General features: G+C 65.7%; 1 protein-coding gene across 8 annotated transcripts in view; it reads right to left on the bottom strand.

The window, feature by feature from the left end:
* Positions 1–24,451, bottom strand: part of KLC1 (kinesin light chain 1) — a 41,582-nt gene that overhangs the window by 5,589 nt on the left and 11,542 nt on the right. For 2 of the 8 annotated variants that reach the window (XM_054567757.1, XM_054567756.1), the window contains exons 2-15: positions 22,673–22,934; positions 20,984–21,214; positions 18,735–18,813; positions 18,176–18,401; positions 17,173–17,260; positions 16,588–16,689; positions 14,488–14,661; positions 14,174–14,273; positions 11,829–11,878; positions 11,681–11,748; positions 10,463–10,571; positions 8,384–8,545; positions 3,469–3,599; positions 311–377 (exon numbers count right to left, since the gene is read on the bottom strand). In XM_054567757.1, coding sequence (XP_054423732.1) covers positions 311–377; positions 3,469–3,599; positions 8,384–8,545; positions 10,463–10,571; positions 11,681–11,748; positions 11,829–11,878; positions 14,174–14,273; positions 14,488–14,661; positions 16,588–16,689; positions 17,173–17,260; positions 18,176–18,401; positions 18,735–18,813; positions 20,984–21,214; positions 22,673–22,933 — 1,848 coding nt within the window. In that variant the 5' untranslated portion in view covers position 22,934. Of the gene's footprint in view, positions 1–310; positions 378–3,468; positions 3,600–4,355; positions 4,891–8,383; positions 8,546–10,462; positions 10,572–11,680; positions 11,749–11,828; positions 11,879–14,173; positions 14,274–14,487; positions 14,662–16,587; positions 16,690–17,172; positions 17,261–18,175; positions 18,402–18,734; positions 18,814–20,983; positions 21,215–22,672; positions 22,935–24,451 lie in introns of those variants that run through there. The other 6 variants (XM_054567760.1, XM_054567761.1, XM_054567758.1 and 3 more) reach the window with 5 other exon arrangements.

Raw genomic sequence — 24,451 nt, 5'->3', positions numbered from 1 at the left:
TAAAATTATACAAATTAACAATACAAATAAATGATTGGCTAAGTTTTGAAATTACATTATCAGAATATTTTGTTTTTAATTAAGTCAATCAGACTGGTTTTCAAAGTCATTGATTAATTTACTGAGAACGCTGATGCCGTAAACATTCTCGTAATCCCCAGCCAAGTTACCGCAGACTAGATGTCGCCGCAGTGCCTGTCTGTACAGGCAGCACGCGTGTGGGGACACGGGGCGGAGGGCCCGCGAGGGCCTGCAGCCGCCCGCCCGCCTGGCCCAGGGAGTCAGGGGCGGGAGGGGCCGGGCTCCTTACTTGGAAATGGTCTCCGGCCGCCTTGCCGCCCACGTTTAGGACGTTCAGAGAGCTGGCACGCTTCATGCTGCACCCAGGACATGGACATGCAAGGACAAACGTCAGCACACGGTCAGCCAGGAGCAGGAACACAGCAAAGCCACCCAAGGCCTGGGGCTGCTGGGGCGCCTCCCTCTCACTGGGACAGGGACCTCCCCGCCGACCGCGCCGCGCACGTCCCAGGTTGGTGCGCAGTGCTCAGCAGGGAAGAGCGGTTTCTCTGTCTTCTGGCCAACAGAGCTGCCCCAGAACACCGCGTACATGCTCCCGTGCCGTGCGGTCTCGCTTTTTGGAACCTGCTCCCACTGGAGCCGAGAGGCTCTGCCGCGGCGGGTCCCGGAGCCCGGGGCCTCCCCCGGTGGGTTTCAGGAAGGGAGCCGGCAGGCCCATGTGAGACACACCACCCTGAGCGCACCTTTTAAAGAGGGGCGGACACACCCAAAACTCGCTGGGGAGACCAAATGCATGAGTGTGTTCTGTGCTTTATGTATTTTTCTACATTAAAGGTAAGAAAAAACTTTTTTCATTAGTAAAATAAATTCTGAAGTTACTATTTCTCTGCTTACAAATCAAAATTTAAAACAAGTTTTATGACTCTTACATATAATTTTTTTTCCCATTGATACGTTTAAAATACTTGACGAAATACCCTGCAAATTACCTACAACCTAAATTTAAATTACAACCGTATAATTAACTGCTTACTGCCCTCACATATGCCGTCCAACAGAAGGTCACCTTAGCTTTTAAAGCTCATAAAACCAAACCCCGGGCCGCTGTGCCAGCGTTTACGACAGGATCTGCAACTCCAAGTCTGAACGCCACGCAGCCTCGGAAGCGACCTGAGGGCGCGGCCGTGAGGCCGGAGCCTCAGCTGAAGGGCTGGTGCGACCAGGCTGAGGCGAGAGGGCCAGAGCCGGGGCGCGGCCGTGTGTCCACAGCAGGCGCGGCGCTCTCGCTGGGTGAACCCCACCAGGGGCAAGGAAACATGTGCCCCCGAGCAAAGCGCACGCCCCGAATGTCCACGCCAGGGCCAGCACCCGGCGCCCCGGCCCCTGGCCCTGCTGGAGCTCCGAGTGCACTTTTTTGTACTTAGAACAACCGGAAGACAAAGGATAACACCGCACAGGCCCGGCGACCAGCACAGTCGCGCCTTGGACCGCAAACGCCTCCCACCTCCGGCTGCTCGGCGCCCGCCCCAGCTGTTCCTGGAGACACGAGTCCCGGCTGCTGAGCGGACGCCCGGCTCTCGCCCCCGCCCTTCGGTGCCGGCCCGCAGGCCACTGCGACTCCGGCGGGAGGACACGGCGCCATTTTCCACCGCGTCGCTTCCCCGCTGCGCCTTCCTGGGAGAATTAAGTCCAAGACCCGGATTCCACCGCACACTGTGGCGTCTGCAAGCTCCCCCACTTGCCTGGACAGTCACCCTTTCCTAAGGAAGCCACACTCCCTCCCTCCTCAAACCCTGGGTCCCTCCAAGACAAGTGAAGCACCACCGGACTCCTGTCCCCGACCCTCCCCGACGTCCCCGGACCCCAGGAGCTTGAGCGGCACCTCACTCACTGGGGTCACGCCCGCGGGCTGCACGCGCTGCCCCCGGAGCTGCCCGAGCCCGGTCCCTGACTGCAGCGAGCGACCGCCCTGCCCGGGCACCAGAGCCGCCCCATCAGCCTCTGCCCTCGAAGCCCAGGACACGCCGCCACACGCCCAACTTCGAAAAGCACTGGGCCAACTGTCCCTTTTCCCTGCAAAGCCTGCTCAGCTGTACGGACGATTTTCATTTAGGTTGTTAAACAGTTCGTTCAGGTATCACCTCAAACAAGACCACACAGGAAAACGCTGCGTATTCCAAGCGTGGGGTCGGCTCCCCCGCCCCGGGCCGGGCGGGGCGCGCCCTGCGAGGCATGCACACGCGCCCCGCCTCGGCCCCGCAGGGCGAGAGGGAAGCCCAAGCGCTGTCCCCGGGCCGGCAGGGCCCAGTGACAGGACGCCAGGCCAGAGTGGGACTCGGCGTCACACACCTTCGGGACGGGTGCAGCCTCGGGACGAGACCAGATCACCTCCCCACACCACGTGGGCCCCTCCGGTGGCCTCCTCAGCGGACAGCCTGCTGCTGCGGAAAAGGGCCTGTGAGCAACCTGAGCGGCCGGCCGACGCCCCGCCCAGGAACCCACCGCCCCGTCGTCAGGCGGCCGCCCCCGAGCAGAGGGCGGCTGGGCGCCATGCGCGGGGCCGGCTGGGGCGGGTCTCCGGTGAGACCCCAACGGACGAGGCGGGGACTGAGCTTGCAGCACCTTAAAACCCAGAAGGGCGCCTGACTCTCCCGCTCCCAGGATGTTGCCCAAGGAACCGGCCTCGCAGCCCTGAGGCCTGAGGCCTCTCGCCCACAGAACGGAACACAGAACCACTTTTAAAGTCGAGTTTCACAACCAATAAAAAGTAGGTGCCATTTTGAAAGTTAGAGCTTCACAGAGGGGCTGAAAAAGCCGTGCTTCTGTGAGAAACGCATCCAAACGCTGGGGGCCACCCCACCAGCAACGACCTAGCAGCACTGAGCCCGACCACCGAGACCCGACCGTCGACAGGCCTCCTAGGAGCAAGGAACTCAGACCCGAGTGCCTCCAACAACCTGCATGTGCTTGTTTAAAAGACTAAGACGGACGACGGAAACCACTCAGGCGCACGGAGGGGGCTGCTCTAGCGCCCTGAGAAGCTCCGTGGGGCCCCGGGGCCCCAGGAAACTGTCCCCTCTGCAGCAGGACCTCCGTGACCCCAGCATCGCCGGAGCCAGCTTCCCATCTTGTGGGACTAAAACTATTTTAAAGGGCGCTAAACGGACGCGGGGTTTTGGCAACGTCACGCACCTCTCAGGTGCACACGCTCACGTCCTTTTCCCTGACCAGGCACCGCACCCCGAGGTGCCGCCTTTCCCTGACCACAGCCCCGAGGCCTCTCAGCGGGAAGCGCCCCCGGGCCTGGCCTCCCCTGGGAGGACAGGCCCCAGGGACGACGGAGCCCTCGTGGCCGAGGCAAGGGCCCGAGCTGGGGCGTCTCTGTGGCCGCCGGTGCGGGGGCAGGAGCGGCCGTCAGACAGGGCGGCGGGCGGGGCAGAGAGTTACCCGGGGTCCTTGGGCTCGGCCTCCCGGGAGCTTCCGCCCTTCAGCTTCCTCACCAGCTTCTCGCTGCTGCGCCGGATGGAGGCCCGGAGTTTGCTGAAGGAGCCGCTGCGCCGCAGCGACCCCATGCCGTCCTGGAAGAGACAGGGACAGACATGACGCTGCAGGCGGCCTCCCTCCCACCCCAGGCAGAGCTGAGCGTCAGCGGGCACACAGGCTCGGCCGGCTCACGGGGGCGGCGGGCACCCGGACCCCACAGCAAGGCCCGCTGGCCATGGTGGGGAGCCGACGTTAAATCAAAATCCACCCATTTTAAGTTCCATTAAAACCACCTAACGATCATGGAAACTCTGACCCTGAAAAAGCTCAAACTGAAGTAACAGCCCCACATGAAATTAATTACACTGCTGTTTTGAAACAAAACATACAGCCTTTCAAGACAATTAAGGAGTTTCTAGGGCCGACCCTGAAATTGAATTCCCCATTTAATAAACGGGCCCAAGTGCGTGGGTCTGACAGGCCAGCTCCTTCGAACAGCCGTCGGGATAAGATACTTACACGTGCTGTTTCTTCAGTGCATTTTAGCAAACTTTTATTCAACATTGATTACAAATGCGGTTGGAAAGTTTAAATAAGTGCTTACTCTGTACAAATAACCAAACCCCTCAGACACCTTTGAGAAGCGAGGAAGAGTGCCCCCCTCCCGCCGACTGAGACGTGACCAAGGACACACTGGCGGCGTGACGGTCGAACACGCAGGGCAGGACGGGGCTCCAGCGACTTCGATTCTCCCAGTGACCCGCCCAGCGAGGGACCAGCAGCCCGCCCCCCCGAGAAGCTGCGCGACGCCGCGCTCCCCAGAAGGAGTAGCCGGCTGAGAGCAGACAGACACCAAGACTCCGGGCAGCTGGAGCGAGTTTATTAGAAGTTAGAGAGACACAGGTCACCAACACGCAGGGTTAGTAGAGGGAAGCAGAACTGCGAGTTTTCACACACAGACTACACAGCGGGTGCTACTGGAGGGGCCTGGGGCGTGGGGCCCGCGGACAGCGGGGGCACATGCCCTACGCGCAGGCCTAGCGAGAGTCGGGGTCGCGGTCACGCCGCCGCAGCGGCCCCGCGGGACACGTCCCACCACCTCCGCCGACGTGAGCTGCTCATCGTTCTTAATTCTTAAGCTCCTATGTTACACAGTACGTGGTTTTTATTGATACAGATTTGTTACTAAGTACATATCTGGCAAAGCTACGTGTACACAGAGACAGGGAACCCCCGAAAGGACAGCAGCACCGAGAGGAAGGGCCAGTCACAGAGGCGCGGCTCTGACAGAGTCCTAGGTCGCTAGACGCGCAGGCAGCACGGAGGGAGGCGGGAGCCGCAGGCGCCGCCGTCATGCAGGAGACAGAGCCTCGCGGGCGGCTAGGCCTGTCGGACAGAAACGGAGAGAGAAGCCCAGGTGAGACTCGGGCAGCAGCCTGTGCCCGCGCCGCGCGGCTCCCAGCGGCTCCAGGTCACGCCGCCTCGCGGCGCGGCTGCGGCATCGGCCTCGGGGTGGCCGCTGGCCTGCACAGCCCCGCAGGGAACCGCGCTGGGCCCGACGCGCCCCCGTCACCTGGCCGGGCGCCCTGATCCCCTCCGCCAGTCGGCCCGGGCCAGGGACCTCCCTGACGCCGGCTGGGAAGAGGCTTCCCGGCAACCGCGCAGCAGGAGGTGCCGCCTCAGGAGCCGCCGCAGCACCCAGGGAGGCCGCTCGGGCGTGGCTCACCCACGGCCTCACCTGGTTGCCTCATGGCCCTGTGCGGGGGGCGGAGCGGGGGGGCGCCTCTTCAAGTCAGGGAGGGCTTCCTCCTGAAACACGGACGCGCCAGACGTCGCAGAAGCGTTCGGAAACCGCCGCCTGCACAGCCTAAGCGCGCACTCGACGACCCAACGCCCAGCCCGCCGCAGAGAAAGGGCTGCCCAGCAGGCGGGCGTCCTGGGCCCTGGCCGACAGAGACGCGGCGGCCCTGCCTGCGCCCCGGGCGCGGGGCGTGGGGCCCCGCCCGGTCCGACTCGCCAGGTCATTCAACCAGCCCCAGCCTCATTTTTCTCATCTTTAAAATGGAAAAGTAGAACTTGTTACCAACTCCCCACGGATGCTGGGAGGACAAGAAAACATTAGTTCTTGCTTCTCTTCAGAAAAAGACTGTTACAACATTAACGTGGTTCCATAAATAGCACACCTCTGCCATTCATTTCAAACTTGTGCGCTCACTGCAGCGCCCAGTGTTCAGCAGGGGGCGGTCCCGGAGGCGCACGCCCCCCCATCCCAGCCGCGCCCGGTGCCTGGGGCCAGGGCAGGGCTCCACCCGCCCTCACGCGCAGCAGCTTCCAGTCCGTGATACCAGAGGGGCCCCAAACCTGCCAATTTCCCCCAGGCCGGTGCTGGGGTGGCTCCCTGGCCGCCGGCACCTGCGGCGCATCAACACGGCCTGGCCGGAGCGGCAGCAGGTTTCCAACAGCGGTGAACGGCCTGCGGCATCGGCTACAGACACACAGCAGTGCTTACCACCTGGGATTTCAGGTCATCTGCTGTTCTTAACTTTTTTATGTATACTCCAGCTGCCTTCCTAATATAACCTTTAAATAAAAGTTGATCTGTTTCTAATTACCAGTACATCCCATTCCCCAGGAATCCTGGGGAAGAGCTCGATGTGCTGGTAGCTCTCAGACACAGGTGCCGCGTGGAAAGACCACGAAGAGAACTGGGCGGGGGGCGCCCCCAGGGCTCAGTGGCAGCACGCGGCCTCTGGAGGCCACCCGGACGGAGCGCAGGGGGCCCAACTTCACCCGAAAGGAGCCCTTCGACGCAGCGCCTGCGCGGCTCCCCAGCGCCGTCCACCGGCTCTGCGTGCGAGGCCTGCGGGAGGCCGTCCCACAGCCCTGAGTGCGGCGCTCACAGCGCCGACAGGCAAGGACAGCAGTGAGCCCCGGGCGCGTCGTCCGCGCCAGGAACCGCATCGCAGCCTCCACACCCCTCGCTGGCCAGTCCGCTGCCTGCCTTGCCTGGGTTTCAAGTGCAACAGCGCAGGGTTTGCCGGGCTCTGGCTCCCACCCGCCCCCCCTGGGGAGGGGCCCGCGACCACAGTGCCCCTCCGGGGCTGCGACTTCCGGGCTTCGCACAGAGCACTGAAGTTCTTCGTAAAAGCTAAGCTCTCATCCGAACCCAGGTGCAAAATAGAACTGAAGTGGCATTTTCTCACTAGAAATGTGTCACAAGTCCTTAGGACAACACAGGAAACCAGCGAGAAAGTGGGTGCCGCTCTGTGACCCGTGGGATCTGCGCGTGGCGGTGAAGATCTGGTCCCCACGCCTCCCCGCCCCACAGCTTCCGGCCGCACCCTGCCCTGGCGGCACCCACCCAGGACACCCCCGTGCACATGGGAGTGGGGTTAGCCCTGGGCTGGGCAGCCCCCGGGAAATCCGCCCCCACGAAGACGGCGAGCGAGCCGTCCCCGCCAGGCCGAGGATGGGAGGGGGCAGCGGCGTGTCCACGTCTTGGCAAGTGGGGCCCTCAGACCGTGCTCCCGGTTGTAGGCGATCACACCTCAACACAGTGGAACTGAGAAATGCCCTCCTCGCTGCCTCTCGTAAGGAATGGCATGCGGGTTGGAAACAAAGCCTGCGTCCAGCTTTGGCGAGCTCGGCCTCACCTCCTGGGAACCGTCACGCCTCCAGGAGGCCAGTCTGAGGGCCGAGGCCCTCCTGTGAGGGGACGGTGGGCTGGGCCGGAGCGGTGGCCTCGGGGATGGGGGGCGGCCCCGTTTACTTGCTGCTCTCCCTGAGTCCCACGCACAGAGCGGGCTCCTCCCGCACCCCCAGCGAGCTCCGGAGCCCCTGGCGGAGCCCTGTCTCCAGAGAGGGACTGTGTCCAGGACAGAGCCACAGTGCTCCGACATCCAGCTAGAAGGCGTCTGCAGCCCAGCAAGCGCCGCCCCCCAGGACGGCACATGCAGAGGGAGGGAGGAAATGGGAAGTGAGGGCCCTGGGCATCCCCACAGGCGAGCACCGTGCCCTCCCAAGCCTCTGTCCTGAGGACAGGCGTCAGTGCCCGTGCGCCCTCATGGGGCACAGGCGGGCTGACCGGGAAACACTGTCCCGGGAGCGAGGCCCTGCAGAGCCTCAGGGGAGGCGGGCGGCTGAGGGCGGCTGAGGGCGCCAGGGGCATAGCGCATGCCAGGCCCGCGGGGACAGGAGTGGGGACCGCGGCCCAAGGGCAGGTGGTCACAGCAGATGCTGACTGGTTGTCTTGGCCCAAGGAAAAACAACAGCAACGCGCCACCGGACCGACGGCCCGGAAAACATCCTCCCTGAAACTCTGGCCACTAACATCCTCAACAAGATGCCTCCCCTGCAGGCTGATCTTCGCCCAACTGCCACAGCTGAAGGAGGCCCCAGGGAACAGGTTTAAAAACATAGACAAGAAAGCCTGGAACTATTAGGCAAAACACCTGCACAACTACGGCTTAAAGTACACTCCTGCGGCTTCCAAACCAACCCCAAGCGCCCTCCCCCGCGGACGGCCCTCCCCACAGACCCGCCCACCGGGCCCTAGCAGGCGCCAGCAGCCTGGCCCATGAAATCAGGGCACTGGAGTCAGCGAGGAAAGCGGTCGGTTAAAAAAGCGGGTTAGTCGTCTGCCACACTAGTGGGTGATAGCGTGAACCCCGACCGCGGACTCCGCCCCGACCCCCAGGACCCTCAGCCAGCGCCTGACGCGCCCCGCGGAGCCCAGAAGGAAATGACCACGTCGGACAGCGGACAGGACACAGCGTGAGCACGAGGCGAGGACTCAGAAAAGCCTGGCTGGAGCCGAGCCGCAGAGAGGGAGCCCAGGGCGGACGGGCTGGGGGGCGCCGGCGCCGCGCACTGTACTTACCCCGGTCCACTCTACGCCCATACTCACTTCCTCCCCTCCGTCCGGGCCGCTCTCGTACTTGACCGTGTCCGCGGTCAGGCTCTCCCGGCTCCGGCGCTTCTCCGAGCTCTCGGGGTCGCCCAGCACTTCGGCCACGCGCTGCTTGTGCGCTGTGTCCAGGCCCTGCAGTTGGGTGAGGGAGGGGCCATGTCAGCGGTCCTGCTCGCAAGCGGCTTCCCTAGGAAACGACCGAGGCCCGGCTCCCACCAGGGCGGGCACGTGCCCCGGAGATGGGCCCCCCTGCCCCCCCATTTAAGTGGACAAGGCCGAGCCCCAGCGAGGCCCTGAGGCGCACACGCTGGACGCACCAGAGACAGGCCTTACGTGGCAGGCAGAGGTGCGCTGAGTGCGGGAACAGCGTGAGGGGCCCGGGGGCGGGGCCACGGGCTGGGCCCCCCAAGGTTTCCGCCTGCATGGCGTGTGGCGGGGGTCTGGGGGGGTGCCCTGTTTGGAGCCCTTCTCCGCCTATGCCCTGGCGCTTCACACGGTCAAAGCACACACGTGGCTGCAGGCTCCCGGGTCGCCCTGTCCCCAGCACAGCATTTGGACCACCAGCCTCCAATCGCAGGAGGCGCAGGCGGCAGGCACCTCAGGCCTTCAGGGCGAACGCGCAGGGGGCCTGACACAGAGCAGCCACTTCCTGTCACTTCCGTCCCCCTGGCAGCCGAGGGGCAACTCGCCCCAGTCCCCGTGGGCTCCTGCCCTGGGTCTCACACACAGGCGTGTGCAAACGCCGCAGCTGCACCTCCTGCGCCGTCCTCCCTGGGAGCCGCGAGCCCCGCTGGCCCTGCGTCCTGGATACGCCGCCCACTCTGGATGTGGTCACTTAGAGGAGGACCAGGTCCCCTTCCATGCTCCCTTTTCAGACTGCACATTGGTGTCACTGGCCTTCTCTGCTGACCCAAGGCAGGCCTCGGCCGCTGCCCCACCTCCCTCGCGGACACGCTGCATGGGGCCCGCGGGCTGCTTCCCCATCCAGCCCGCCAGGGACCCCACCGCCTCCAACACACGTGCACAAGCACTGCTGGCTCCGGCCGCCCGGGCCGCTCGCCCAGGTGCACCTGCAGCTCCGCCCCCAGCCCGCGAGGGCCCCCGCCAAGGCCCTGTGCCACCTCGCCCTAAAACCGGGTGTCCCGCCCGTCCCTCCACACCGCCGTCCCGCTCGCCGGCGGCCTCCGCGGCGGGGCCCCCGTGTTCCCAGCGCAAGAGGGGCCTGCCCCTGCGCCAGGGGGGCCTCCTTCAGGCCCGCGCCCCAGGGCTGCTGGCCTTGAATTCGGGCTAAGGAACCAACAGCGTGTGCTAAGTGTGCTGTCTTTAAACGGAAACACGCCCAGAACAAGGTCACAAATTGGTCAGCTGATGACAACGTGACCGCAGCTCGTGGGGACCTCACGCTGCACTTCCCCGGGAGAACCTGCGGATTCAGGCTCACGGCGACCTTGTCGGCCGAGCTCCCGCGAAGGACGAGCGCCAGCGGCGTCCGTCTTGAGCGCCTCTGTCCAGTCCACTCGGGCGTGGGCGTGGGCCTGGGGTGGGGCTCGGCTCCGCCCGGCGGGCCGCCCACCAGCAGCACAGGGGCGCCGGCTCCTGGCTCTGTCCGGTGCCTCCGGCGGCCGCCCTCAGGGCGTGAGGCAGCCCCTCGCCGCCAGGTCAAGCCGCGCTCCCAGCAGGAATGGGAGGCCGGGCGCCTCCCGGGTGCACTGGCAGCGCGTCAGCCACTCCGCAGGCGTGTTCTCACGTGGTCCTTCCGCCACCGCGCACTCTGGACCCGAGACCCGCGTCGGCGCACGGGTGTCCCCTGCGCCGCCCCCCGCGGTGCCCAGCACCTCTGCCGTTGGTGAAGCGGACTGACCGCGCTCTTCCTTTGCTGCCTGAGCTTGCGGTCTCACGCTCCTGACGTTTGATAAAATACCATCTCATCTGTGAGAACTGAAACACTGCAGGCTTCCTGTTCTCCCCCAGCGTCTCCGTCAGTCACAGAGGCGCATCGTGCACCCCCGAGCGCGGGCAGGGGAGCCGGCGTGGGGTCCTCTCACCGACCTGTTTGCGGGACCTCATGGCCGCTTCCTCCAGCGTCTCCGCGGCCTCGAACTTGCCCTGGCGCCGGTACAGCGCCCCGAGGTTCTTCAGGGTGGTGGTGACCGTGGGGCTGCGGGGAAGCGCACGGGGGCGTCTGAGAGAAGCCCCCCCCCCACCCCGCCCACGGCCTCGGGGCGGCAGTTTGGTTGGAAGCCCTTTCGAATTCTATGGCACCTTTTTCCATGTAAATTGTTAGCAAGCTCTCCTGTCCCCAGCAGCCCCTGCCCGCCAGGGCCGTGCGGGCGAGGTCACCGCGGGCCCCGTGCCCTCTCCGGAGGCGGCTGCTCAGACCACAGCCACCCCGTCGGCAGGGGCGGTTGTGGGTCTGTCCGGTGGCCGCCACGCCTCCTGGCGCACGAGGAGGACGTGCAGGGGAGACGGAGCGAGCCTGGGCCTCCACATCAACAGCAGGAGCACGGGGCCCGGCAGGGACACGGGGGCGCGGCGGGGACACACGGGGGGGCGCGGCAGGGACACACGCGGGGGCACGGCAGGGACACACGCGGGGGCACGGCAGGGACACACGCCGCGGACAAGCCGAGAGCCCCTGCCGGTGCGGACGGGCACCTGCAGCGACAGGCATGTGGCCGCTGACACGGCCGCCCAGTCAGGATGGGGTGCAAAGCCTAGGACTCTACGCGTTTGTTAAGTGCTATGGGGCACCCAGGTGGGGGCCAGAGAGCCCCCCCGAAGCAGCTGACCAGCACGCAGGGTCCCCAGGGGCGGCCGGCGTCTGGACAGCGCAGGAGAGGGGCCCCACGGGGAGCACACGGGCATCAGTGGCCTGGCGGGGGAGGGGCCTGGTTCAGCGCCCTCTGCGGACGCCGAGGGCAGCGAGGGCAGGGGGTGCAGCCTGGGATCCCCCTGAGGCGTCCCAACAGGTGTCTGGGAAACGCTGGCTCTCGCAGGCCCGCAGGCCTGACTGCGGCCACCTGAGACGGGTCCCCACTCAGCCACCTTCTGCGGTTTGGGAGGCAGCCTTGGACACGGCGGTGTGCGTGGGCAGGACCCGTATTTCACCCACACGGCAGGGGCCTTCCCAGTGTCCGTCACTGGAATTTGGGGAGGCCGGACGGCGCACGCACAGCCCGTGGGGACGCCCGCGATGCCGTCATGGGCTGCGGCCGCCCCGAAAGCGCCAGCGCCCTCCACGCGGCCACGTCCCGGGGACAGACGTACCTGTCGACCTTGCAGGCTTTGTACCAGCCGCCATACTCGCCGAACGACGGCCCGTCCTTCTGCTTTCCCTAAAGCACAGAAGGCCGCCACCGGTGAGCGGCTCTCCAGAGCGCCCCGCCCCCCGGAAGCCCCCCGGACGGCGCCTTACTTTGCACTCCTCTCTCTCTTCCGCGTGCATCCAGATGGGCTTGTTCTCATCTGCGGGAGGAAACACAGTCCTGTGAGCAGTAGCTGCCGAGCTGAACGACCGCCAGGTCCTGCTGTTTCCCATGATGCTTTGCAGACACGACTCCTCACAGCTGGGCAGGGACGCTCACGAGAGGAACAACCCCTGGGAGGACAGACCCCCCCAGCACGACACGCAGGCGGGGTCTGCCTCCTGTGCTCGGTGCACAGAGGCTCGGAGTCCCGAGCACCAGACCTGGGAGGCAACTGTCAAACACACGGGACCATGCCAGTGTCCCCACCACAAAGCTCCTTCAGTGCCAGAACCTGCACATGACACTCGGGAGTTTTAAAATCTGAGCAAACTAGCATTAAACAAAAATCTAGTTAAAAGGGAGTAAAATGTTGGGAGCTAGAGTAGAAGAGATACAAATCGACATGCCTGTCAAGTCTCCCTAACTGGCCCTGGCCCTGTGAGCCCAAGAGTCGCCGGTTCGATTCCCAGTCAGGGCACAGGTCTGGGTTGCGGGCCCAGTGGGGGGCACGAGAGGCCACCATACATAGACGCTTCTCTCCCTCTCTCCCCCTCCTTCTCCTCCGTCTAAAAGTAAATAAAATCTTTTAAAAATGCAGGCTCCTTAACTTTTGAGAATAACCACACACACCGCCCACCCAGTTTCTAGGCGACAAGCGCCGCCGGCAGGGATGCCAGCGCTCAGACGCGGGGCTCGCGGGATCGCCTCGGTGCCGTGAAGGGGCCCTCAGCTACGCGGCACGGGAAGACGGCAGCACACGCACTACCTGCGGCGCCCGGGCTCAGTCCTGTGTGTCGACGGGCACAGGAAGGAGACACTGAAACCTGAGACACGCCTGGAGGATGACATGGCGGCCGGTCACATTCCCGCCCCCGCGTCAGCTTTGAGGTGCCCACACAAGCGCCTGTCTGGGGTTCTAGGGGGAGACCACGGCCGGCCCAGTCCAACCGCCCGCCAGCTACCAGGCCCCGGGAGCCACTCGGCGTGGGCGGCCCTGCCCATGAAGTGGGGCGTCGGACCCACCCCACAGGCTGCTCAGAGAAGCAAACGAGCTTCCACGTTTGAACTGCTCAACCGACACGCAGGACGCGGTTCACTCTCAAGACCGCCCTTGCGTCCCGGGAGAAGCGTGGAGCTGGCGTGCGATGACCACATCTTCCCTTGTGCTGGGGGGGGGGGGGCGCGTGGCCGGTCTCAGGAGCAGGGATGTGGGCTCCCTCTCCAACAGCGCCCCGAGGCACACGGCCCCTCCTGAGGGTCAGTGTGAGTCCTGACCGCCCCACCCTGACTGGTGGCCCCAGTGCATCCACACGCTGAGCATGGCTGGAGCCCACCACATGCCCTCGGAGGCCTCGCTGCCCACAACGGACCAGGCCGCGGACCTGGGGCAGCCGCCGCGGGTGAGGGCCAGCCCCGCCACACTGCGGGCAGGCCCTGGGCAGAGCAGGGCCAGGACACGCTGGCATCCCACACACGGGGCCCGTCTGCCTAGCGTGTGTGCAGGCTGACTCCAAGTGTAGCAAAGCCACTTTTAACCAGAGCCCACTCAGCAGACCCCAAGTCCTGCTCCACGGAGTAACAGAGGGAGACACTGACACACTTTTCCGAAGTGGTTTCCAGAAACTCTTCCTATAGAAGCAGCTCCTGAACCCAAACCTCTCCTTCCCAAAACCTCCTGAGGTCCCCTTTCTGAAGGGCTGTGCATCACCCACCAGAGGGAAAGGTGCCATGCAACACGCGGCACCACCCCGCTGAGCAGCGGAAACCCGGTAAACCTTCACCCCAACTGAGCGCCAAGTACTGTACCACCTCAACGGGTGAGAAGAGACAGGCCGCGCTCTCCGAGGCACTTCAAGAGCCCAGCCGGCCTCGGGTGGGTGGAGAAGGTGCATTGCTGGCCGGTCCCTGCCGGCACTTTGAGAACCACTGGAATACGGAACATTCTACAAAGCGTGAATGGCTCCGGGAGGTTTCCTAGAATCGGCACATCCAGGCTGTGCCTGCAACGCGTGTGGGCTCTGGCGCGGGCAGCACAGGCCCGGGAGGCGGGTGGCCCTCGGCCCCCGGCGTGGAGATGCGGCACGAGGGTGCGCTTGTCAGCCCACCACCGCAGGACACACAGAGGGGCGGACGGGCCCTGCTGTGCCGCATCCTGTCCTCCAGGTGCTGCCGTGCGGGAGAGATGGCTTCTGAACCCCCAGCTCACGGCGCCCTGGCCCCCGCGAGGACAGGGCCCTGCCCGCGTCCGGCCGGTCCCGGCTGTGTGGTGCCCTGACAGGGGCCTGCTTCTTACCGTCAACAGACCCGAACTCCCGTTCGTGCGCGCGGGTGAGGATCTCCTTGTACAGCGTTTCCGCCTGCTTGAACTTCCCTTGCTTCAGGTAGCAGGAGGCCTTAAAATAAAACGAAGCACTCAGTGTGCTTTACATGCAAGGGAAGCACACAGGCTTCTCGACAGGTTAGGCCGCGAAACAGTGCAGATCTCGAGGGGGAGCAACCCTGGGCAGGCACGGGGGGACCTCCGGGCAACCGTGACAGCACCACCACCACAGCACTCGCAAGGGCGCCCGCGCCGTGGGGAGCGCGGCGCCCGCTCCGCCCGCGCACCAGGTTGTTCTTGGTCTTGGCCACGTTGGGGTCGTCGGGCCCCAGCTTCGTCTGGTAGATCTCGAGGGCCCGCTGGTAGTAGTACTCCACCTCCTCGTACTTGCCCTGGTTCTGGCACAGCAGCGCCAGGTTGTTCAGCTGCTTGGCCACGTCGGGGTGGTCCTTTCCCAAAACCTGAGGACAGGAAGGGCCCTTAGGACACAGGCCCCTCGTCGGCCCGTGAAGGCGCCTCCCCCTGGGGCTGCGGTCCTGAAATGGCTCCCTAAGCCCAGCGACCCTAAAGGCGACTCGGCCACAAGGTGCTGGACCCCTAGTTTCCCCCCGGAAGGGGCTGACTTCCTTTACGTCCTTTAACGTCTTTAACTCTCCTGACACTGCTACGTGGAAGGATCGTCACTGCGCACGTTCTGAGGCGGCAGCTGGCCTTTGAGAGGCGACCTGACCGCTCATCGGAAGAGCCCAGCGCCAGCCGGCCCGGCCTGGCTCCCTCCTGCACACATGGGCCTCCCAAGGAGGCCCCAGGCTTGCGCTTGGCCCAGGGCCTCTGGCGCCCCCAAAGCACATCCTTCACATGCCAGCCCCCCCACAAGGCCCCTGGACCTCGCCCCTCTACCCCACGACAGCCAACCCTCCAGCCCCTCCTGAGGCCCCTCAGCCGGGACCCCTCCCCCCCGGCCGGGGCCCACAGGCACCTGGCTAGGTTCCTGCTCTCGCCGCGACTGGCACCCCCTGAAACCACCTCGTCTACCTCGTTTATTACCGGCTCTCACCCCTCACATGGGGCCCTAGGGCACAGATCCCTCCTCCCCAACGCAGCCCCCGACAGGGGACACTGCTGACCGCTCCCCGGCACCTTCAACCAGAGACCTGTCCTCTCAACTCTGCGCCTTCGCCTGCGGCCCCCAGGAGGCGTGACCTCCCCGTGCCCCTCCTCTCCTTGTGGGAAACTGGGACCCCAGGCACTGCAGGCTCCGTGGGAAGCCCACCCAGCGCCCCAGCCTCGCCCTGGAGGAGCTGGCTCCCAACCCCCCGCTCTGTCCAATGCACTGAGCTCTGGGAAGGGACTGTGCCTCTGATTTTAAGTCACCAACTCCAACCAAGCAGGGCCCCCGAGTCCTCAGCAAACGCTTCCTGAGTGAATGAGAGAGCAAACCCACGTGACTGGGCCAGGCCGCCCAGGGACACTTCACTCCACCCTGTGCCCCCGATTTCAACTCCAGCCCCCGCCACGGGCCGCCTTGTCTCGTAGGGCTCATGTGCCGATGGCGGCGCTGGGGTCTCGCCTGCAGGTGTGAGGGCGAGCCCCGCTTCACTCCCCTGCCCGTCCTGGCCACACCGCTCAAAATTAAATGATTTACTCTCTCAGTGTCGCTGGTACGCAGTCACATAAAACACCAAGTTAAAAGAGCACCCTCGGGCCCCGGCTGGTGTGGCTCGGGGCTGAGCGCCGGCCTGCGAACCAAAGGGTCGCCGCTTCGATTCCCAGTCGGGGCGCAGGCCGGGGCTACGGGCCAGGCCCCCAGTGGGGAGCGCCCAAGAGGCAGCCCCACATCAATGTCTCTCTCCCTTTTTCCCTCCCTTCTCCTCTCTCTAAAAGTAAATGAATGAGATCTTTAAAAAAAAACCCTGGGCCCTCGGTCACCCACGGCACAGACTGGCGCCCAGCTGCAGCCACAGCAAGAGCTGCTGGGACGGCCGGGCGCAACCTGGGGCAGCTGGTGGGGAGCAGCCGCGCGTGCCTTCACCGGGAGCTGAGGTCCTCTTCAGGTGTGAAAACAACTACTTCATTTTTAAAGCTTGTGAAGCACATTTGGTGACTTTATTCTCTTCCTGGCAGGCACACACCCAGCTGTCCAACAAGCCTCCGGTCCTGAGAAAGCTCCCCTTCCCTGTCACCTCCAGGCCTGCAGGGGGGCACGCAGATGCGCGATGCGCCCCCAGTGCCCACCCGCTGGCATGACCGCCTGCGGTCCCCGGGGACCGTCCACCTTACGGAAGAGGTTACGTCCCGTGAACAGTCAGGGCGATGCAGCAGCTTCTCAAAACGTACACCCGAGCGACCAAAGGCGCCAAGGGCACCGCCTTCCGAGCGCCGCCCACCTTCTCTCTGATCTCCAGGGCTCTCTTACACAGCGGCTCCGCCTCCTTGTACTTCCCCCTCTTGCCGTAAAGCACCGCGAGGTTGTTCAGCGTCGCCGCCACCTGCAACACAGGGCGCCGTGCAGAGGGTGAGGGCCCACCAGGGCGGCTCGGGCTGGTTGGGGACATGAGCCCGCCAGGGCCGGGGGGGCTGCACCGGAGCCGATCGCACAGAGGGCTCTGTGGGGCTGGAATTAAATCAACGGGATCTTGATTTCTTAAGTTTCACTGGAAACCACAAAGCCAACCAAAACAGATCTGTGTGCAAATCTGACCAGATTTTAACAGAAAAGGCAATGTAAAATCTTTAGAAGGAAACCCACGGAAGTGCATGCGATTGGGCTTAGGATCAAGAACTGCAGGTGGGCTCCCCCTGACCGCGCCTGGCGGCTGCGCCTGGCGGCTCCCGCAGGGCCTACCTGCGCCATCTAGTGGACAGGCAGCTCTGAAACCTCCCCTGTTGAGTTTAATAGGACAACTTTAATAGCCAAAAAATACTAGGGAGAATGGAATACGGAAGAGGAGCGAGAGGACCGATGCACACACCGCAGGGTGATCTTTGCCCAGGGTTTTTTCGCGGATGGCCAAGGCGTCGTTCAGTAGATTCGCTGCATCTTTGTACTTATTCTGGTCCCTGGAACAAAACACATCGGAATGTTTTCCGTCTGCCGGGCGACACCGGCGGCCCCACGCCCTCTGGGCCGTGCCTGGCCCTCCGAGCAGGTACTGTCACCGCCCCGCTCCCCGTGTGAGGGAAGAAGCGGAGGCTCAGGAAAATTAAGGCCACACCCTCCGCCCCGTGGCCACGGAGCAGAGGGAGGAGCGGAGGCCGCTCGGGAGCAGGGGTTCCGCGTTCACCCCAGGCCCCCAGGAACCAGCCTGCAGTCTTACGCAGGCTGGGGTCTCAGGACTCTTGCGTTGAACTGGAATCACCAAAGCAACGGAGGACAAGGAAGCAGGCGACAGACCCCACGCAACCGCCGAGCAAGCCAGTCCTGCCGCCCGTCAGCCGTCCCTCCCGGGTCCCGCTCCCCGGACCTGCTCCAGCTCAGGGGAGTCGGGCTACAGCATGAGCAGGCAGGGGCTCTGGGGCCACGGGGTGACTGACCCCACCCGACGCGCATGCCAGGGCTTGCACGTCAGGGAGCGGGCTAAGGGGGTCCCCAAAGACGACCTGGACCCCAGCCTCAGGGACGCAGCACGCGGGCCTGAGAGAGGCGGGGACATGGGGTTGGGGCGCACCAGGGCCAAGTGGGACCCTGGCTTCTGGGAGGAGAGGACGCTCCCAGACAGGGGAAGGCTCCTCCGGACAAAGACCCCCGGGGCAGAGCCTTGTGGGGACAGCCACGAGCCTGGTCTGGCCAGGGCGCAGGGCACGTGCGGCCGCCCTGGAGCGGGGAGCGGGCAGGTCCCCGCGCGCCCGAGCCTGCCGAGGGCTCTCTCGGTGAGCCCGGGCTGTTTGCGAAGCGAGAGGCAAGGCCAGAAGGCGGCTCAGGCAGGTTCGCGCAGGTGCCCGTGAGGAGCCGGGCCAACAGGAAGAGCCACTCGCCTGTACACCAGGGCCAGGATGTTGAGCATGGTGGCCACGTCCGGGTGGTCGTGGCCGGACGTCTTCTCCAGGTCTTCGAGCGCCTGCTTGCAGAGCGGCACGGCCACCTCGTAGCGGCCCTGCGAGGCGTACTGGATGACCAGGTTGTGCAGGGTGCGCAGCCGCGCGGGGATCTCGTAGCCCCCCTGCTGGGCAGCGGCCGCGGCGCTGCTGTGCTGCTGCTGGACTGGAGAGACAGGCCCCCTCAGAGCGCACGGCTGCGGCCGGGCGGCCGACCCCCGCGTGCTCCCCCGGCCCCGCTCCCGGGCGGCCAGGGCCCAGCCACGCCAGCCCGTCCGGCACTGCCCCGGCAGGCTGGGCCCACCCGTCACCGTCGGAGGGGGCTCCCTCGCGCCCCCCACGCCCCCCCAGGGCAGGAGGCTGCTCTGGGCGCCAGGGAAATGAGCCCCGCCTCCCTCGCCCGGGAGAGCCCGGGCCCCTGGGGCTGCCCCCCGGCTGCCCCCCGCGCTGCGCCCGGGGCCGGGGGAGGCGCCGCGGGCGGGGGGCCGGCCCCACTCACTGCCTTGGCCGGGGTCGTCGTCGTCGTTCGGGAACAGGTCGTCCAGGGGCTCCTTGGTGGGGTCGCTGTCTCTGTCCTCCTGGAAGCCAACCAGCGCGCCCTCAGTCCCGCCAGCCCGAGAACCCCGCGCGGCAGCCCCTCGGCGGAGGCTTCCTCGCACCGGAAACCCTGCGGCCCTGGCCGCTCCGGGGGCCGGGGGCGGGCCCGTCCGCGCCAGGGCCCACCCAGGAACCGAGCCGCGGGAGCACAAGCGCGGCAACAGACCGCTGTCTCCCTCCCCAAAACCAAGGGGAAACAAAACAGAAACCCTTTTACACCATAGAAAATACGGCCCGTTTTGGAGAACAGATACAGGGTTACCCACAACCTGACTCCCCCGTCGACTCAGCAGAGCCAGGAGCACCTTGCTCGACTAGAACTCAGCCCTGGACACGCGGGCCGGGCCGCCGGACGGAGGGGCGGCCTCCCCGGGCCTCGGACTCCCCACCTGGGCTCCAAGGGCGTCCAGCCAGAGCGGGGGAGCCCTCGCCCGAATTTTTACTTGAAAGCCATGGAAATGGCAATGTCCACGCACCCGCCGCCCTGAGGCCTGGAGCCCGGCCCGTGAGCTGGAGTGGGGGACGGCCAGCCCCCCGCGGGGCCGGGAACAGCGCTGCTGCGCGACGGGAGCCTGGCCCGGGCCCCCGGGAGAACGTCCCGCGCTCCGGCAGCAGCGCGGGGGCGGGCGTGCCCCGCACGGCCAGGGCCAGGACCGCCCTTGTCACACGCCCTGAAGGGGAGGCCTCTCTTCTCCAAGCTCCACGCGTCCAGAACAAAAGGCCCCAGGCCTGGCTCTGCGGGCTCCGCCTGCCCTGCCTGTGCTGCCCGGTGCCAAGGCCCTGGCGTCGCCCCCGGTCACCCGTCCCCACAGCCCAGGCAGCAGTGCCTCTCAAATCAGAGCGGTCAGTTGCTCCTGACCTAGAGGCGCAAGGGAGAGGCACAGTGAGCCTCACAAAGCGGGGTGCCGCGGGCTGCGCGCCCACACCCTGCGCCGAGTCCCCGCTGCCAGCGCGACGCTGTTTGGAGACAGGTCTCCGGAGGGGCCTGGGCCGGCGCCCTAACGAGAAGGGGCGCCAGAGGGCGTCCCCTCCGCCCGCCCCACGCGAGGACGCCAAGGGGGGGCTGTGTGCCGGCCGGCGGGCGGTCCTCCGCAGAAACCGGCTGCACGGGCGCCCTGGCCTTGCGCCCCCGCGGCATCGTCGCAGCCGCCGAGTTGACGGGGTGGGGGCGGGGGGGCCTGCGAGGAGGTGTGAACTGAGACGCAAAGCGGAGCTCACTGGCCCCCGGCGACGGGGCGACCGCAGCCGGCACCGGCACCGGCACCGGCACCGTGTGGGCTCTGCACACTGGAGGCTCCAACACAACATGGGCCCCAGGCCCGGCCCCTCGAGCAGAACGGGCCCCAGCGGAGGGCGGCGCCCGAACCTCGGGGGCCGCTCAGTGAGCGACAGCTCCTGCCGCCGGCGCACTTGTGCGTCGAAGGACGGCGCTGCTGGGCCTGAGGCTCCGCTGTCTCCAGGAGCCACCCGCGTCCTGAGGGGCACAGCCCACGGTCGCCTGCGACAGCGGTTGCGCGCGCTGAGATGTGCTGCAGGGACGTAAGACGCGGGATCGGGGAAACGGGCAAAGGACCTGGGGGGAGTCTCTTCACTATCTTGTCAACTTTTCTGTGAATCTAAAATTTGAAAGGTTATGTTTTTAAAGTTAACTGAACCAGAAATAAATAGCGGGTGAAAAATAATCAAGGCTGGGATGAGCAGCCAGAGAACGCCAACAGGAACGAGAGGAGACCGAGACCCGGCAGGACGCCTCACACTCCCAGAGCCGGAGGGAAGGCTGGCCGGGGGGCCGGTAGCGAGGCCGCAAGGGAGCCAGGCAAGGGCCCCCCAGGGAGGCGAGGCCCAGGGTGCCCTGCGCCCCAGAGCCAGGCCTGCCCCCGGGCCGCAGGTGACGGGATGCGGCAGCCTGGCCGGCGGGGACGCCCGAGGAGGGGCCGCCTGCAGTGGCCCTTCTGTTTACAGACTATTTCTACGTCCCTGACAGCTGCTGCAGAACACACACGTGAAAAGAACACAGCGAGGAGACCGTCTGTGACCTGCCCAGGGCCGCAACCGGGACCCTGCTCGGGCGAGGCACCCCGGCTGCTGCGCGAGGCCACCGGCCGGCGTCCCAGGGGGCTGTCCCCACCGCGCGCCCACAGGGCCACTCACGGAGGGAGAGATGTCGTCGTCGTATTTCTTCAGCTGGTTCATGAACTCCAGGTGCTTCTTCTCCTCCTCCAGCTGCGCCACCGCCTGCTCGCTCTTCTGCAGCTTCTGCTGCGTCCCTGCCAGCTCGTCCCGCAGCCACTGGTTCTCCTGGCAGAGGCGGCGGACCTGTGCGCGCAGCTTCTGCTTCTCCGACTCCACGGCGTTCAGGTGGTTGGACAGCGCCATCATGACCTGCGGGCGGACAGCACAGCCTGCGGCCGCCCATGGACACACACACGCACGCACGCACCCGTGGCAGCACCGCACCGCGTGCCATCTACCCCACGCCCACCCGCCCTTGCCGGCTACCGCGAGGACGTAACTTGCTCACAACAGCGGCAGGGAACGGGCGCGTGTGGCTCGTGGGGGTGCATCTCGACGGGCCTCGCAGGGGCCACCTGCCGCCTTCAGATGATGCCGTCCTTCCTACTTCCCGTCACGGCGGCTCCCTGCCACCCAGCCCCTCGTCCACTCGTGAACGCGCGCGCACAGGCCACTCTGCGAGGGCAGGGGCGGCACGGGGGCAGGCCGCTCGCTGAGGAGCCTCAGCATCCACCCCCGGGGTCGAGGGCTCCGAGGCTTCCGGCGCACCCGCCTGGCCTCCTCCTCCTCCTCCTCCTCCCCCTGTTACAGCTGAACCTCCAGGAGATGGGGCTTTTTCTTCCTTTCTCGACCCTAACATGTGCCAAACTGAAGAGGACGTTCTTATCTATCCCTGTAGCTTTCAGCAACAGAACATGCAAACTCGCAGATCCACAGGGATGGAACGAAGGGATGGAACGAAGGGGCCAAACAAAGCGGCCATGCTGACTGGTGCCCAGAACAGGGTCAGGGCGAACCCGACATGCGGGTGCGGCCGCAGCCGCTCTGGCGCGGACCGAGCTCCCCTCTGAACGCAGTCCGCGGCTGCTGCGCTCACTCCCTCCGAGAGAGAACTAAGGAAGGGAAGAGCCGGTTTTGGGTGCATTTAACTTCACCGGCGACTTGTTGGCAGAGCCAAAAGACACAGGGCGAGGGGGACACGCAGGGATGCCCGCACTCGACCTGCAGGTCAGCCGACGGGAACAGAGGGTCAGCGGGACCTGCACCGCAGCCTGCGCCCGGGCTGCCGAGTACTCCAGCTGCTGACCGACGCCGCTGTCCCTGCCTCCTAGAGCCTCAGGACCCGGCACTGCAGCGGGTGGGACTGGGCGGCAGGGCCCCGCGCCCCCAGCACGGCCTGAGCACCGCGTGCACGGGCAGGAAGTGGAGGGAGGCAGCGTGCGCACCTGCGGTCCCTCCCCTGTCCCAGGATGGGCTGCCGGGCACAGAGGCACCCAGTCTCAGCCCAGGACGCTGCCCTGGGGTTGCCGTGCAGCCAGACCCTGGCTGGGCAGCTCGCCCTGCTATCTGCTGTGCCCGCTCGCTGCCATCGTAGCCACTGTTCATGTTTTCTGACGTGCGCAGCCCAGTCCCACCCCCAGGACGCACACGTTGGTTGTCTGAAAGTTTAGACGTGCCCCAACCGACCGTCCCTTGCAGAACAGGCACGACCCGCACACCGTGACCGACCGCCTGCCGCGGCTCAGTCGGCGCCTCCCCTCTGGTCTCAGCTACGCGGCGCAGGGAGCGGAGCCCGCGCTCCCCCCGCCCCGCACCCCCCACACCTACCTGTGCCTCGCTCAGGCCGAGCTCCAGCATCTCCAGGGACTTCCGGATCATGTTCGACTTCTCCTCCACCAGGTTACTCTCCTCATCTTTCTTCAGACACTTCAGTGTCTCCAGCAAACTTTGCAAGATGGAATTGTGCTCATTCTTCAGAGCCTCCAGCCCCTGGATCACCTGCTTGGTCTTGGAAATGATCTCGTCCTGCGTGAGCTTCTCCAGCCTGTCCTCCTTCGCGTGCACCATGGTGGACATGCTGTCATGCATCCTGCAACAGCACAGAGGCGGGCATCTCGCGGCAAGGCCCACTCGGGTCGCGTCTACACTAAAGGGCGTGGGCAAGCACTTCTAAAGTGACACATGTAGGCGAATAACCACATGTGCGTTCCACTTATTACCTTGGCAAACTATATACCTTTTCCGTTTTTCCTTTGCAGACCAACTTAATTATTTTTCTGGCTTAGGTCTGAGCTGTTTCATGGGAAGAATGACGGGAATTGAAAGTAAGGCCAGAGGTGAAAAGCAACGCGACTCCCAAACAGCACTTCCAAAGGCACAGCCTCCGTGAAGCCGCCTGTCTCTGGAAGTTTACAGGCTGTGCCTTTGCTGGGTGACATGCAGGAGGGGCAGTGCCTTCTTGGCAGCCCGTTCACAGACAGCGCCCTAAGACGTGGTCCCAGGAGCGGCCCGCACAGGGATGCGGGGACAACCCAAGGCGCGGGAGGAGGACCAGAGAGGCTGAACCTCACGGGGGCAGGGGTGACAGGAGCCGACGCCTGGAGCCAGAGAGACAGGAGAACAGGGGCCCAGCGCGTCCAGCCGGCAGACCAGCCCAGGGCGGCGGTGGGGACAGGGAGAAGGGAAGGGCCACACGAGGCTCGGTCAGCAAAACAGGGCGCCTGCTGGGGCGAGCGGCCGGCCCCCCGTGGCCTTCCGCGCTGCGGGCGGTCCGGCGGCCAGCCTGAGGCCGCCCAGGCGGCTGCCTGCAGCGCGTGACCACACCCGAGCCGGGGCCCAGCTTCCCCTGGAACATGGGCTCTGCTCCCGTGGCGGGGGCTGCGCGCTGCCTGCCGTGAGCTCAGGAGAGCAGGGCCCCAGGCATCCTGTTCCGCACGACACCGTGGCTGTCACACGGTCACTGCCGAGCGCACTGTGCGCCGACCGGAGAACCAGCGCCCAAGGAGCGGGACGCAGCACCCGGAGGCCCAGTGCGGGTCTGAGCACGCCGAGGGCGCCCGGGAGAGGGGGGACTCCGGGCTGCGGCCCCAGGGGAAGGAGGCAATGACCCCTCTGCCGGCGGAGCGCGGAGCACGCGTGTCCCGCGTCCCAGGGATGCCGACTCGACCCTTCCCTCCCCAAGCAGACAGGGCAGGGCCTCCTGGGTGGACTTGGGCCAGGGCCCCACCAGCAGAGACCTGCAGGCCAGGAGGACCGGGCGCATCAGGCATCCCGTGCACCATGAGCTGATGGCACGGACAGGACGGCCCAGCGGAGGACAGCGGGCACTCGCTCTGCAAGGGGACACCCGCCGAAGGGGCGGCGCGGCCGAGTCGGCGGTGGCGAGTGCCCACTGCTCCTGAGCAGCGGCCACCGGGCTGTGGGGGCCGGCCCAGGGACAAGCCGGGAGGAGAGGGGAGCGAGGTCGCAGGACTCCCACATGGGGACGGCCGCGGGCCTCGGGGACAAGGCACGCGCGGCACTGCCCCTCGGGCCTGGCCTGAGCAAGGCGCACGCCGCCAGCCGCTCCTCGGGCCTTTTCCCAGGACAGTGAACCTGGGGCGATGG

This window comes from Pteronotus mesoamericanus, unplaced genomic scaffold, assembly GCF_021234165.1.
Source record: "Pteronotus mesoamericanus isolate MK-2021 breed Mesoamerican mustached bat unplaced genomic scaffold, CSHL_Meso_final contig_192, whole genome shotgun sequence".
NCBI lineage: Eukaryota > Metazoa > Chordata > Mammalia > Chiroptera > Mormoopidae > Pteronotus > Pteronotus mesoamericanus.
This window is presented reverse-complemented; position numbering and strand designations above follow the sequence as displayed.